Source organism: Talpa occidentalis, unplaced genomic scaffold, assembly GCF_014898055.3.
Source record: "Talpa occidentalis isolate TD23 unplaced genomic scaffold, MPIMG_talOcc4v2.1, whole genome shotgun sequence".
Classification (NCBI taxonomy): domain Eukaryota; kingdom Metazoa; phylum Chordata; class Mammalia; order Eulipotyphla; family Talpidae; genus Talpa; species Talpa occidentalis.
In genome coordinates this window covers 122950442-122964924 of record NW_026555331.1, presented here as the reverse complement: position 1 = coordinate 122964924, position 14483 = coordinate 122950442, and the positions used below count along the sequence as shown (strand labels likewise).

The window sequence follows — 14483 nt, the reverse complement described above, 5'->3', positions numbered from 1 at the left end:
ATACAGGCAGGGTGGCAGGCACTTGGGACCAAGAGAATTTAAAGAATATTTGGCTACACCAATTTAGAAAAGGGCCATGTGGCTCTATGCACTGTGTCTTATTTATTACTTCATGCATATTTACCCCCCAAATTGTCTTTTATATCTTTCCATACTTAAAAATGTATTTGATAAGTAATATATAACAAAAGTTATAAAAAAGGAGATCGTTTCCAAGTCAACGTTCTCGCTAAAGATATATTTTCTGAGATAGCTACTCTGTAAAATCATTCTTTTACACTGTATTTAGACTGTCTTGTAGTTCTGATTGGCATTTTTATGAGTTAGTGGTTCTTAAGTAAACACCTATAATATATGATTCTCTTTGCCATATCCCCAAAATCTACACCAAGAACATTAGTAACATGATTTTACTTCCTTTTTGTAAGACAGATATTTCCTCTTTATTCTGCTAAACTTCTGGTGAATCAATTTATCTAACAAATGTCTATTAAAACACACACACACACACACACACACACACACACCCCTAGAACTCTACCTACCTATAATTCTTTTATAATTAGGAGCATAAATCAGGAAACCAAAGTTTATCATAGCCACCTTGCAAAATTAATAGTGCTGTATGGCTTGGAGTTGTGATCTCCAAAATGGGTTCATGTACCCCAAAGAAAGTATGAGGCAATCCTTTGACTTCCTTTCAGAATTTATATTGTAGGATGCCTTTTTAGATACACATAACAAATTAATATACTGGAAAAAGCATAAAATTTTTCCTTTTAGCCCCCACCAAACCATCCATGCCTATATCCTATCTGTCTCCTTTCCCCAACCCTTCTACCCTTTCCCTTATTCCTTCTGGTAACCATTATCTTCTTTATTGCTGAGTTCAGATTTTTATTTTTTCTATTTTTTTAAAGATTTGTTTATTTATTTATGCATACAGAAACTGGGGTACAGGTCAGAGATGCGGGGAGGGTGAGAGGATTCACCAGAGACAGAGCGGAGAGCAGAACAGGAGGGTACACTGAAATACAATGCTGAGGGGAACAGCGGGCAAGATAGGAAAGGTCTGCTGCACCATGTGGGTAGCTCCCTGGCTGGGGATCAAACTTGTGCTGCAGTGGCTGCGGACAACTTCATAGGCTGTGTCTCAACCTCTTGCGCCACCGAGGAAGCCCTATAATTGTTTTTTTGATATTTATATTCCTCAGATGAGTGAAACCATCTGAAACCTTTCACTTTTTTGATTGATTTCATTCAACTTAATTGCCTCAAGGTCCATCCATTTTGTGCCAAATGCCACCATTTCATCTTTCTTCACAGTTATGTAATATTTCATTGAATACATGCTCTACTGTTTCCTTATCCATTCATCTGTACAAAGGTGCTTGAGTTGGTTCCATGATTTGACAAATATAAAATTTATAGACATATACTGGGAGTGCATACACAAATACATTTTGCTAATGAGTATATATAATAAAAATTGAAAATTACACATCTCAGTATATGGATGTTCATTTCTAAAAATAAACATTTTACTGAGTTTCTGAAGTGTATTTAGTGTTAATTTGGGTGAACAGGGAAAAACAATTGGGATAAGATATCAAATATTTAGAGGGGAAAGTAGAGAGCTCATTTGTTGATATATGGTCCTTTTCAACCATGTAACTGCTATAAGATTTATTGAAAAGGAGGTGTATGTATCATGACTAAGGAGATGGGCTCTGAATTCAGACACCCTTCCTTGCTTTGGGGCGAGCTAAATGCCATACAAAAGCTGCTCTATTCAGTTTCTGGTATTAAGTTGCCCAAAATGTTAACAATTATTGTTAAATAAAAATATCATTTAACAAACATTAGCTTCCATTAATAACTGAAATGAAGCAGCTGAGTCACGTTTTAATTTAGCATAACGTTTTGGAAGACGATTTTTGGGTCTAACGGAAATGTATTTAAACAAATGGAAGCTTTTTCCCTTCTTTTTTATCCAAAAAATTCCCCTCGATATGACTCCCATGAACTATTTTGTCTTGGAACAGCTAATGTAAATTAAACAATGTCAGTCCCTAGCCAAACGAATACCGGAATAACTGTATACAGTATATCTTCTTGGCTTCACTTTTATGTGGAACATGTGTTTATATTTTGACCTTTGTCTTTTTTTAATAGAGAAACATTTTTAAACAGCAGCAACTGGAATGATTTTTTTTTTTTAGTTTCCAAACATATTAAACTACACATGGCAGAGCCTATTGCTGAAACATTTATAAATGTTACACCAACTGTGTTTATATTTCTGATTTTTTTAGATTGTTTTGTTTTCATGTAAGCCATGACCTGAAAATTTTAGCTCAAATTCTTTCCACAAAATAATTACATAATGGAATAGTCTGAGTCATTTTGCATTTTTGAAACACAAAACTTGCTCCCATAAAATAAAGATAATGATCAACATTATAGTGAAGGGTTTTTTTGTGCATGACATTCCCAACCACAACTCCAAGGAATGGGTAAGATTGGAAAGACAATAAGGATAAGACCAACGTTCCAGTGATAATTCATTCAACTCAGATAAAACACCGAACTCTCTAAAATCTAAGATTACACTGCAATGAAAAACAATGAAAAACAAACAAACAAAAAAAGGTTAAGTGTAACAGCAAATACAAAAGTATTTCTCTTTAACCCTATCTTTTAAACCTTATCTATCACACATTAATGGAAGACAGAAAGAATATGTAAGCTAACATAAATAGCACACAAAATCTAAGGGATAATTCTATAAAAAAAGACAACCCAAACTGAATAAATTTGGATAAGGAATTTCTCAGCTGCTCCATCTGTTAAGCAAAATCAGTTATATATACAATCTACTAAGACAGTCTCTGACAAAAAGGTTTCTCAAGAAGTCTGAGATAGTAAACTTAATAATCATTTTTTCCTAAAAAAAAAAAAAAAAAAAAAAAAGAGGCAAGAATTGGCTCTCAATAAGTATTTCCACAATATGAAAAGGCACAGCATTCAATCCTCCAGTTTTCACATGTCCCTTCTTCTAGTACACCATGCTAGGTCTCAGCTCTTTCCTGGTCTGATGTGCCTCTCAGCACTCATTCACTGAATCCCTCACCCTAATAGTCTATCAGCCACAACCTTTACCATAGGCCTTCTAGGGTGCTACTCTTCATTAAATGACTTTCTTAATGAGTCACAAATAAAGTCCTCATGGATGAAGTCAAGGATCTGTTAGTCTTTACAAAATTGAAAAGGAAGCACATTTTTTTTTGACACAGCTATGAACAAGATCTTGACAGCTGGAAATTTACTGGAATCCCTGGATTGAGATTTGCAACAATAACTAACCATTAAATATTTACTCCTGTCCCGCCCAGACACAGTACATCACTTTATGTACCACCACAAATGGAAAGCTTTTAACTGTCTTAGATTAAATGTCTAAAGAGTTTGATTTTTAAGATAGGTAAGCAAATGAAAGTATCCAAATGCTTTCATTTTTGTCTAGGTGTTTTTATTCTATGCTCTCTCTGCAAAGTTACTCAGGGAACCCTGCCCAAGAGCCAACTGATTTTATTCCTGTTTCTCCTCTACCTTCTGGGTCTCTCCTTTCCACCCTTACTTCATTCCCTTCACTGCCTTTTCTCCCTTTACCTCTCACCCTCCCTTTTCCCAAAGACTAAAATAATGGATGGATAAGAGAAAGAATACTATTTCAAGTGCTTTGATTTCCCAGTTTCAACACCTAAAGGAATCCATTTAATGCTATTAAAATGAATAATGTTCATTTTATTAAAATAGAATAATGTCCATTCTATTTTGAAAATCACAATTACCATCAATAGCTCAAAATACTTTCTAAATGTTCTCTAGTATTGTTTTTTGCTCATGACCAAAATAATGACTTCAATATTTTAACTATTGTCATGAGTGATATAATCCATTTCAGGAGGATTTAAAACTACCATGTGAATGTCTAATAGCCCAAAACCATAGAGTCATTAATTACATAATCCTGTAGCTCTCAGCTACAAATTATGAGTTGAAAGGATGTGGGTTTTATTACCGTGTAACATAACTTCACTTTAAATCTTAAGTAGAACTGCCACGTAAGCTCATTTCCACGTAAGCTCATTTCATCTCTCTAAGAAGTGCAAAGGTTAGATTCATTTCCACAAAACACAATGAAATTGCTATTCTACAAGAAAAGTTAACACTTCTGTAAGCTTTCATATTAATGAGATCATTTATTTAACAGTAATCAACACTTGCTGTGTGCACTGCCCTACAGATCTTACAGATACTAATCCATTCATCCTAACAACCACATGAGGTATACTATCAGTACAATAACGTCAACAGGCCTTGTTCAGAGCTATATACACAAAAGCATTGTCTCAATTTAAAGTTAATCCCCCCAAAAATGGCTTTTCATAAGCATTTTCCAAACCATTTAAATATATTTAAGAGATTAATGAGACATTAAAGATGTTTAACTTTGACTCCGTTGCATAAGATATCTACAATCACTAAAATAAATTTCTTTAGTCATATGTTGACAGCTTCATGCAGTGGAAGGCAAGCGCTAACAATTTAGCTGCTGTGTCTCATAATGTCTAGTAGCCACAGAGCAAGTGCTTAAATAAGGGCACATGGAGCAATCCTAATAAAGCAGATAATGGAACAATTTTTAAAAACTTTTGATTATACTCTATAATTTCCCGCTATCAGTCAGGCATGAACTAAATAGGTAAACATTTTTTTACTTCTTGCACAAGCAAAGAACATTTTCCAGCAAATTCTTGGGAAGGCAATCTATTGTCCTTATTACTTTTGCCACCTCATTTTAGGAGGACCACATACACCATTTCAGACAGATGTATTTTTTTAATTCTTCAAGTTACAATGAAGCTTAGTTCTTCTAGTTCTGTGTTTAACAGAGATGAAGAATATTTGCTCAAAATCCTCTAAGAAAACATCTCCAGGCACATGAACATTCTTTTCAACTCTCTTGGAATCATTTCTTCTCTAGATAACTTTGTTCTCTTAATTTCCCACCACCACCACCACAAGTTCCAATTTTCCAATATTTTGCAAGATTTTAAAACTCATAAATTCTCCACATTCCCTTTAAGTTATAAAAAATTAAAGATTTAGCTCTCCAACAAAGATTTGCTATAGGCCAGTTATGAAAAAAAGTCAGTTTTCACATGCTAAATTTCTACTTACATACTTCTGAAACGCTTGCTGCATAAGGTATGGTTCTATATTTATGGCTTGTGTACCTACTTTGAGGTCTAGATCTTTTTCTTTCAAATTTAGAAAATTAGTTCTTCCATATTTTGTTTTTAATTGATTGTCTTCATATACCCATATGTAATTTAGTTAGTTTCTAGCCACTTGTCAATTTATCAGAGTGATTTGGAATTTTATTTACATTTCATAATTTCAGCAGTTTCACTGAAAAAAGTATTGTGCAACACAAGGCCTCAGAATGATACCTGCATCAAAACATTAATAGCCATAGATGTCGCTCCAAATTGGCACTGATCCAACTCTTTGGTCTACTTTAAATCCTTCTATTTTTTTTTTAAATCTTTTTTTTATACAGGCATGTTTTATTTATTTATTTATTTATTTGTTTGTTTGCTTTGTTTATATATGCACTGGGTACAGTCAGAAGCGCAGGAGGGTGAGAGAATTCACCAGAGCCAGAGCGGGGAGCAAAGCAGGCAGAAGGACCGAAGTACACTGCTGAGGGGAGCAGCGGGCGGCAGGAGAGGTCTGCTTGCCATGTGGGACCCTCCTCCGGAGGCTGGGGAGCAGCCGGGGATCGAACAGGCACCACAGATGCCGCGGGCAGCCTTGCAACCCAGCGCTCAACCGCTGCGCCACTGGGGAGGCCCAAATCCTTCTATTTTCTAAGCCTAGTACACTACCATTCCAGAAGTGATATGCCAAATTTTATTCATTTTTCATAAGATTGAGATGAGGTAAGGGAGAATATCCATTATAGCTTTCTCAGAGAACTTTTGAGTTTCCCAGAGAAGGGGATCACTGTAGGCCATAGTCATTCTAACACCTAAAGGTTGTCCCTTGAACCAGAATTGATAGAAAAGTCAAAATTAGAAGTGATAAATTTAGGTGAGACTAGGAAAAGTATGGTAAAGTTATCAACAAGAAAGGGATCCTTTGGAAAGGGAGGCAGGAAATAAAGACTATATCTACCCACTTGACTATTTGGCCTCACGCCATAAGTGGCCATGTTTCCAGACTCTGGATAGTTTTTTGATACAAGACCCACACTATGAGGTCAAGGTCATATGCCTGAGCCTTATGTGAGTCAATGGGCACCAGTTTCACAGTCAAAAAACTGCCTTTTTGCCCAGTCACTTATGTGTCTTAAAAGGAGTGGGTGTGGACCAATTAATACAAATTCATCACCATCACTGGAAAAATAACCAGGAACAGATGACTATGAGTCCACCATACATAGCACAAGTTTCACCTGATGGTCTTGGGTCAGACAAATATAAGAAATAAAACTCTTGCTATTTATTAGTCCTATGTGTGAACCTAGACAAGATAATTTTTCAGAGCTTTACATGTAATACACATTAAGGGTCTCAAGCATTGCTTGATTTGCTTGAAATAAAGGGATGTTAAGTGACTCAGCCCCAGATCCTTCTAGAGAGGAAATCTGGGAGTTAAGGGCACAGGGATGGAGCCGGGTCCGCCTGTGTTCCAATCCTGGTTTTGCTGGTGGTGAAACACTGGGCAAGTGACAGTCTCATCCTTCTCAGGAGATTGGAATAATGAATTAAAGCATTTAGATAGTGTTTCACACACAGCAAATGTCATAGCAGCTATTTTTTTTATTGTTAATAAAATTAAGAGATATTACCATCACTATCTGTTAATCAATGTTTCTCAGGGTATGGTCAGGGAACTATGGGTAACATAATGAACTGGGGTATTTGTTTTTAAAAAAAAAAATCCCATGTCCCACCTTAACCTAAGGTTACTAAGAATGTCACCAAGTAGTATTCATTTCTGAATCAAACCACATTGAGATTTAAGAATTACTGATGCAGCTTGTAGTGTGCTGTTTCACAGTAAATTAAGACTTACCTTCTAATATTTACTCTTTACTATGACAGGAGAATTACACAAGAATCTAGTGTTTTCCATAATTTTGGAACTTTTTAGACCTACATTAAATTGATAACTATCATTCCCCCACCCACTGTGGCACTAATTTGACTCCCCCCAATACCACCCTCACCAGGGGTTCACGAACCTTGGCCTTGAGTTGCGAACACCCCCAATCTCCTGAGGGACCATGTGGCTAAAGAGCAGTTTAAAAAAAAAAAAAAAAAGAACATGTCTTAGAGACCATATGTTGTTCACAAAGCCTAAAATATTCATTTTGTGGTCCCTTGCAAGAAAGGCTGCCAACCCCTTAGAAGTCTAAGCTTATTTTTAAACTGAGGGTCTAGCAAGCACTGATTAGAACAGAAAATGCTCTGGTAGAGATTTTTCTATTGCACCTAGGAGAAGTAAATGCTACAAAGCCTCAGTTTTTTATATGTGTGTGTGTGTGTGTGTGTGTGTGTGTGTGTGTGTGTACAGGATAATAACCAAATCACATTTGGTTGCAGTCAAAGAAGTTTTAAAGCCCTTGGGGGTAAGCTGGGGAATAAACAGTACAATAGGTTAAAAAGTATTTATTAAAAGTCACATAATACTACAATAAAGGTACCTTGGAGAACACAAAACCATAGAAAATGATCCCTGCTGCTTAGAAGTTAACAGTTTATTTCCTTGTTGCAAAAAGTAAATAAAAATCTATTCTGTGTACAAAATACAACGTTGAAAGGAGAAAAATGGAATCATCAATGCAAAGAACTTCTAAAACATAAACAAAATAGTTTACTAATATTAAGTGTATTGTAGCCAACATATTGTACATAGCTTCTTTACCAAGTCCTTTAGTTTCTAATTTCCTCTGATGGGAAAACTAGCTCTTTTTTCTCTTTGTGTGTGTATGTGTGTGTATATGTGTGTGTGTGCACGCCAGTTTGTCAGGAGCATGAAAGTACCAGAGGCCTCTGCCCTTTCTATGTCATCCATTATTGGTTTCTCCTTCCCATCTATTCCAAATATGTATTCTTTTATACTTTTCTCACTTCTAGCATTTGATTAAATTCTTGTGTAAAAAGGATCAATTATGACCATGATTGGGAAAACTATCATATCTCAGGAAATTCTAACAGTCCCAAATTACAATTTTTAAAGTAATATTCCCTTTCATCTTCTTAAGGCCTTAATTTCCAGGATTTTCCTGATTGTTTCAGAGAAACTAAAAACACACTTGATTTTATAACACATTTCAACAACTCTGCAAAGAAGCACTTTCCTAGAGACATGCATGAGAATGAAATGGCACCCTAAAATATTTTCATTAAAATGCTCTGTGGACACACAAACCACAAGTAATGTGAATAAAAACTGCTGCAATGCTGACTGCATATTTGCCTTACACCAGAAAGACAGCACTTGCACATTTGCACACCGTGGTATTTTAGCTTGGGGGCATCACAAAGATGAGATGTAGCATGTCGTATAAATACAGGAGGCTGTAAATGTGCGTGCGTGCCTATGTGTTAGGGAAAGAGGGTTGTAAGCAGAAGGGGTGGGACTTGCCAGGAGCAGCTATTTGAGAAAATTCCTTTTTCTTTCCCATTCATTCTTTCTAGTTTCAGTGTCTGGCACAGTCCTTACAATTACTCACTGGTTTTTCATTCTAAAGACAACCAACAAGCTTTTAGAACTTCCTACAGTGTTTTTCACACACTTTTTAAAAAAAAAAAAAAAGGCACCAAATCATTCAATATTTGTTTTAAATAAAAAGCAAATCATTAGCCCATTTCCTCATTCCAAAGACCCCACGGGCTGCAGGCTAAACAGAATGCTTTGTTGTGAGTCCAAAAATAACAGAAGATATTGGTAAATTAGAAAAGAGATTATTCGGTTTCCAAGAATGTCAACGCTATTATCTCGAATTTTGCTCTGCCCCAGTGAATCCAATTCCATGCTCCTTTTAGTGAATATGCCGTCGCAACAACAGCACGGCCAATCAAATTTAATGCTCCTCGTTTTCTCTTTGCTCACACCATTAATAAATATAAGGACTGAAAGAGGACAAGAGAGCCAGCCACTTTCCTTTATACACAATGGTGTCGTCAACCAGAACGTCGCCAACCACAGATAAAGTTGTCTTTCTACCAGATGCCCACCCTGAACGGGTCGTGCTCTGCCTCTGCGCCCAGGGGAGGAGAGGGGGCAGACAGGTAGCGCACCCTAACCTTTCAGCTCCCCACCTCCAGAGAGCAGGGAGCGAGGGGGAGGGCTTGACAGGGGAGCAGAGTAGGAAGGTGGGCGAGTGGGAGAGACAGAAAAGGATGCACAGCGGGTGGGCGAGATGGGAAGGTAGGGAAGAAGTGGGCGGGGAGCGCTGCGGGATGAAAGCGCAAAGGGGGTGACAGCGGTGGAGAGCGGGGGTGTGCAGGGATCGGGTCCTCACCATTGAACGCCCCTGCGTCTGCGGCCTCCTCCTCCTCTTCCCCGTTCTCAGAGTCGGGGTGCACCGGCTCCTCGGCGAAGTTGACCCCCTTGCTGGGGGTCCCGCCCCCGGCGGCGGCGCCCGCGTCCCCCCAGGTCCTGCCCTCATGGCCGTAGCGCGGGGCGCCTTTGCGCTCATTCTCCTGCTGCAGGCGCGTGAAGTGCTGCAGCGCGAACTCCAGCAGGTCCGCGGGCTGGTGCCTCAGCACCTCCACCGTGAAGCCCTGCAGCAGCTCCGTCAGTCCCGCCGGGATCTCGATGCTCATCCTGCCTCCGGGGCGGCGGGCGCCCGGGCGCCGACCTCGCCCCCTCCCCGACCCGCCTCGGGCCCCGCGGCCGCCAAGCACGCGCGGACGGCGCTGGAGGCGCTACCGGCTGCGAGCGAGGCGCACTGGGGCCCGGCGGCCCGGCTGGCCCGGCCCGCGGCTCCCGGCGCGCGGTGGCTCCGAGCGGCGGCGACGGCGGCGGGATGGCGAGCGCGGCCCCGGGAGGGCTGGCAGCATCTCCGGCTCCTCCCGCTCCTGCCGCGGCTGCTCCTCTCCCCCGCCCGGGCCGCCCCGCCCCCGCCCCGCCGCGGCGCGCGGGAGGGGGCGCCGGAGCGCGCCCACGTGACCCGAGGAAACCATGGCAACGCCGCGGGCGGGCGCCGCGCACCAGCAGCTCGCTGGGTTTGCCCGCCTGAAGACTCCGGCGGGCGCCGGCGGGCTGGCGCGGAACCCTTCTCCCGCGCGCTGCAGGGGCGTGGGGCCCTTGATGGCGTTACCCCGGCCCCGCCCTCAGGCGCGCCCCGCCGTCCACCTGTCTCCGGCCGGACCCCTCCCGTCAGCCTCCGCGGGGAGCCCACGCAGCGCCGCGGCCGCGCGACGTGCCCTGAAACTTCGGCGTCCTCCTCGGTAGTGGCGTTTTATTTTCCTCAGAGAAGCTGGTGGCGTTGCTAAGTGTTGGTGATGTCTTTTGTTTAAAGTCAAATAGCGACACAGGTTCTCTTTCGGACGGAAAATCAGACCCCATCTTTGTTACCCCTTTTTCTTTCGGCACATTTGGTCCTGTCTTTCGTCCTCCATCCTGAGGCTCCTGTCTTGCTGTTCTCCTCCTATGCCATTGTCCACCCCATGCATTGACCACTATTTCGTGAGGTAAATGCACCATTTTTTCTGAGGCATTTATCAGTTAGTCTATGCCTTCAAGCCAGGATAGTGCAGTTGTTTGAAGAAAATGTTACAGCGAGAGAAAGAGACCAGGTTACGCTTGTTATTTTAAAACTTTCCTTTAGAGTTTGAGGGATTTCAAATTTTATCTTCCAAAATTAGGAATAATGCACTATAAAGAAGACTAGGACAGAGACGTGTGCTTTCAAAGCACAAGTCCTTGACTTTGAAATGAGGCTTAGTCTGCAAATGCTTACTATTTTGATTGAGAAAATTGCTTTTTGCCAATTAAATTCTATTTGAAAACCCATACTTCATTTTCTACAATGACCACCATAGCATTGTAAATGAAATATTTCAAGGGCAAGCTCACTTAGTTTTTCTGATTTATCCTCCTGCCCACACAGAAGAATAAATCATGATTCAGGAAATTGAGAGACTAAAAATTAGGATGCTACATACTAATCCCTTTTGTAGAAATACATTTGATATTAACCCATCCAAACTATTCACACCACGGGTGAATGTATTTCTCTATTTCCCTTTCTTATCAACCTCATATGTTGTTTTTAAATATAATGAAGTATTTCTAATCATGTCACACATTATAACCAGTAAGCTTTTATAAAAGACCATGATCCTTGCTGCGTGGAAGACCGTATTCATCAAGTTCTAACTGGATAAGCATTATTATCTTTACGTATCCAGTAATTTAATTTGAAATCACATCATCTATCTTCATTTTTGGTGTTTTATTGAGATTTAACATTGTTCCCAATGCAAACTGTAGTAGAAGATAGAAGAAGATAGAAGATAGAAGCTTGTTTGTCTAAAATGTAAATATAGGAAGTTCAGGGATGACTAGCGGTGCCGTGATCATCAGCCACCCAGGTTCCTTCCAGCTTATTGCTCTGTAATTGTCTGTTGTTAGTTCAAAACTGCTGCCTTGCCTCCATTGATTTCATCCATATTGCAGTCAAAAAGAAAGTACAACGAAGTATGGAACCTTCTGGCCACACACACCCTCCTCTAAGGATACTTACAACAAGTTAAATACACCAATTCCACTTAAATCCTCTTAGTCAGAAATTAGTATTTGTATTTTCCAATGGTGGCTGCAAAAATATCTCCTGTTCTATGAACCATGTGACTCTGCCACTCCCCCAATAAGTGTTGAAGTCTTTAGTCCGCTCCTCTTGAGTCTGAATGGGCTGGGACTGCTTCGATAGAGGTCATGCTAGCATGAGGGAGTGGCCAGCCCTGTGATGCCCTGTTCAAAATCCTGACCTACAGAATCTGTGAGCATAATGAAAAGGTCGTGTTAAGCCTCTAAATTTACAGGTAATTTATTACACAACAATAGTAATGGAACACAGTAATGTAATCTTTATTTTGAGCAGGCACATGCCAAGCAAACATCTGGGGATTAAGGAGAACCAATTCTGGGAACATAATCAATGTCTGCCCCAATACTTACCCTTTTCCCCTGGATGACAAAAGAAAAAAAAAAAGTACTACTTCTCCAAACATTTACAAGAGCATTATTTCAAAATAGCATCTTACATTTTGGGTTGTAAAATGTATTTACCCCCTTTTTGTAGAATTATTATTTGAAGCATGGTAGATGGCTTTCAGTCATCAGCCACAATGCCAAGGTCAAGTGGCTCTCATTTCTTTAGGGTTGTAGAAGTGAGTGAAACATGAAATGCATAATCAGAATAGATGATCTATATGGTCTCTCCTGTCATAAAATAGTCTACAATTATATCATGTTTTAAAAAGGTACATTGACTTTAAAACACATTTATAAATGGCTTTCTGTAAGTTTGTATTTGTATCAATTTTAAATCAATTCCCATGATCAAAAAAGTAAAGCTTGATCCTAATCCTATTATGTTAATAATACCCTCAGAATAAACACCCACCTCTCAAATCATATTCTGCCTTTGATTCACTGCCACATGACCTTTTCGGTAATATTGCATGCTTTCCTTTTCAGAATATTTCCTTTCAAACCTTGCAGTGCAGTGACAGTGGCTTATGGGGACTATTTATCTTTGAATTCTTTAAAAGAACATCACAGATATTGATTCTTTGGTTGTTGATTTACAAAGCAATTTGCACTAGTTTCTCAGAGAATCAGAGCAATTGCAAAAGAATTCCAAGGGCTCAGTGTTGGAATGAAATAAGAGTGCAACTGCATTTGTTTTCACACATGGGAAATTAAACAGAAATTGGACAGAGACATCAATTTGCTTGCATGCAGCTGCCAAAACAGTACAATAGCATGGATAAGCCAATGGCTTGGGCAAACTTTACAGCGGATAATAATAATCATGACCAAGCAATCATGCAGCATTTCTTATCAATAGTTAAGATGTATCCAGATCAACTCTCTCTGGTACAAGAAAGAAATAGCCACTCAAGCAAATAAAAAACAAAAAGCAGGTAGATAAATTGAATGTACATAGACCCTGAGCATGCACAGGACTCACTGTGGCCATCAGTACATTTTATATATCTTTAGAAGTTTACATTAACCATGGTTTTGTTGTCCCTATTTCATATCCTCAAGAGAAAGAATCCAGTAGTTAGTTTTAACCACCTATTTGTTTGTCTGGTCTTGAGTGAGAGGTTTCCTCCTGTTCAGCCAGTGTGGCCAGTGGGGCACAGGATAAGGACGTGGTCAGAAAGTAGAAATACAAGGCCTGCCTTTTCAGCAGAGAGAAAAGACCCAAACATGGGCACCGTAGCTGGTATAGGCACCTCACAGCTGATCTACTGTGGTCTATGAGATGGTCCACAAAATGGTCACCTCATAGTCTGAAAATCTGATAAACATTTAGATTCAGAGCAAATAAAATAATCCCTAGGTGCTTCTTTGCAAAGAGTTGCCTTTAGGAGACCAATGCTTCTCAAACTTCAGTGTCAGAATCACCCACAGGGCTTGTTAAACAGAGTTGCTGGCCCCAACACCAGATTTTCAAGTCAGTTGGTCTAAAGTGAGGCCAGGGAATCTGCAAGGCTATCCAACTCTGGGATGATCTGGGTCTGGGGTCACAGTTGGGATCTGCTACACTGGGTCCCCTAAGGAAGAGTTTATACTCACATTGAAATAGCAGTCGCTCAAAAGTCACTCCAATTACACTTTTTCAAGCATCAAATAAATTTTATGAAAACAAGAAAGTAAATTGAGAAGTGGGAATGCACAAGGGAACTGACCTGTGTTCTCACTGCCACATCAGCCAACTGACCTGCACCTATAGCCATATACTCTACCTTCTGCCTGTTCTCTGTCTACCCATGCTCCACCCTTTTCTTCTGACTTACTCAAGGAAATTGCTCACAACTGCCAGCTCTCTCTTTTGTCCTAAATTTTCCCTTTCTTTTCTTTTTTTTTTTCACTTTTTCATTGTTACTTTGTTTTTTTTTTAATTTAAATAATAAATTTTATTTTTATATTCCCCCATACAATTCCAAACGCCCCATTCTGACCCCAATCCCTCCCCTCCCGCCCCCCACCCCCCTCCCTTTCTTTTCTTTTTAATTTTTAATTTCAATTTTTTTTAAAGATTTATTTATTTGTACATACAAGAGCTGGAGTACAGACCAGAGATGTAGGGGGTGAGAGGATTCACCAGAAACAGAGTACAGAACAGAACAGGCAGATTGACTGAAATACACTGCTGAGGG

The 14483-nt window shown here is 39.9% G+C and overlaps 1 protein-coding gene across 1 annotated transcript in view; it reads right to left on the bottom strand.

Annotated features, from left to right (window-relative positions):
• Positions 1-9945, bottom strand: part of PRKAR2B (protein kinase cAMP-dependent type II regulatory subunit beta) — a 68604-nt gene extending 58659 nt beyond the window's left edge. Inside the window, exon 1 of the mRNA XM_037511545.2 lies at positions 9605-9945. Within this exon, the coding sequence (XP_037367442.1) occupies positions 9605-9908 (304 nt within the window). The 5' untranslated portion in view covers positions 9909-9945. The remainder of the gene's footprint in view (positions 1-9604) is intronic.
• Between the last annotated feature and the right edge of the window lie 4538 nt (positions 9946-14483).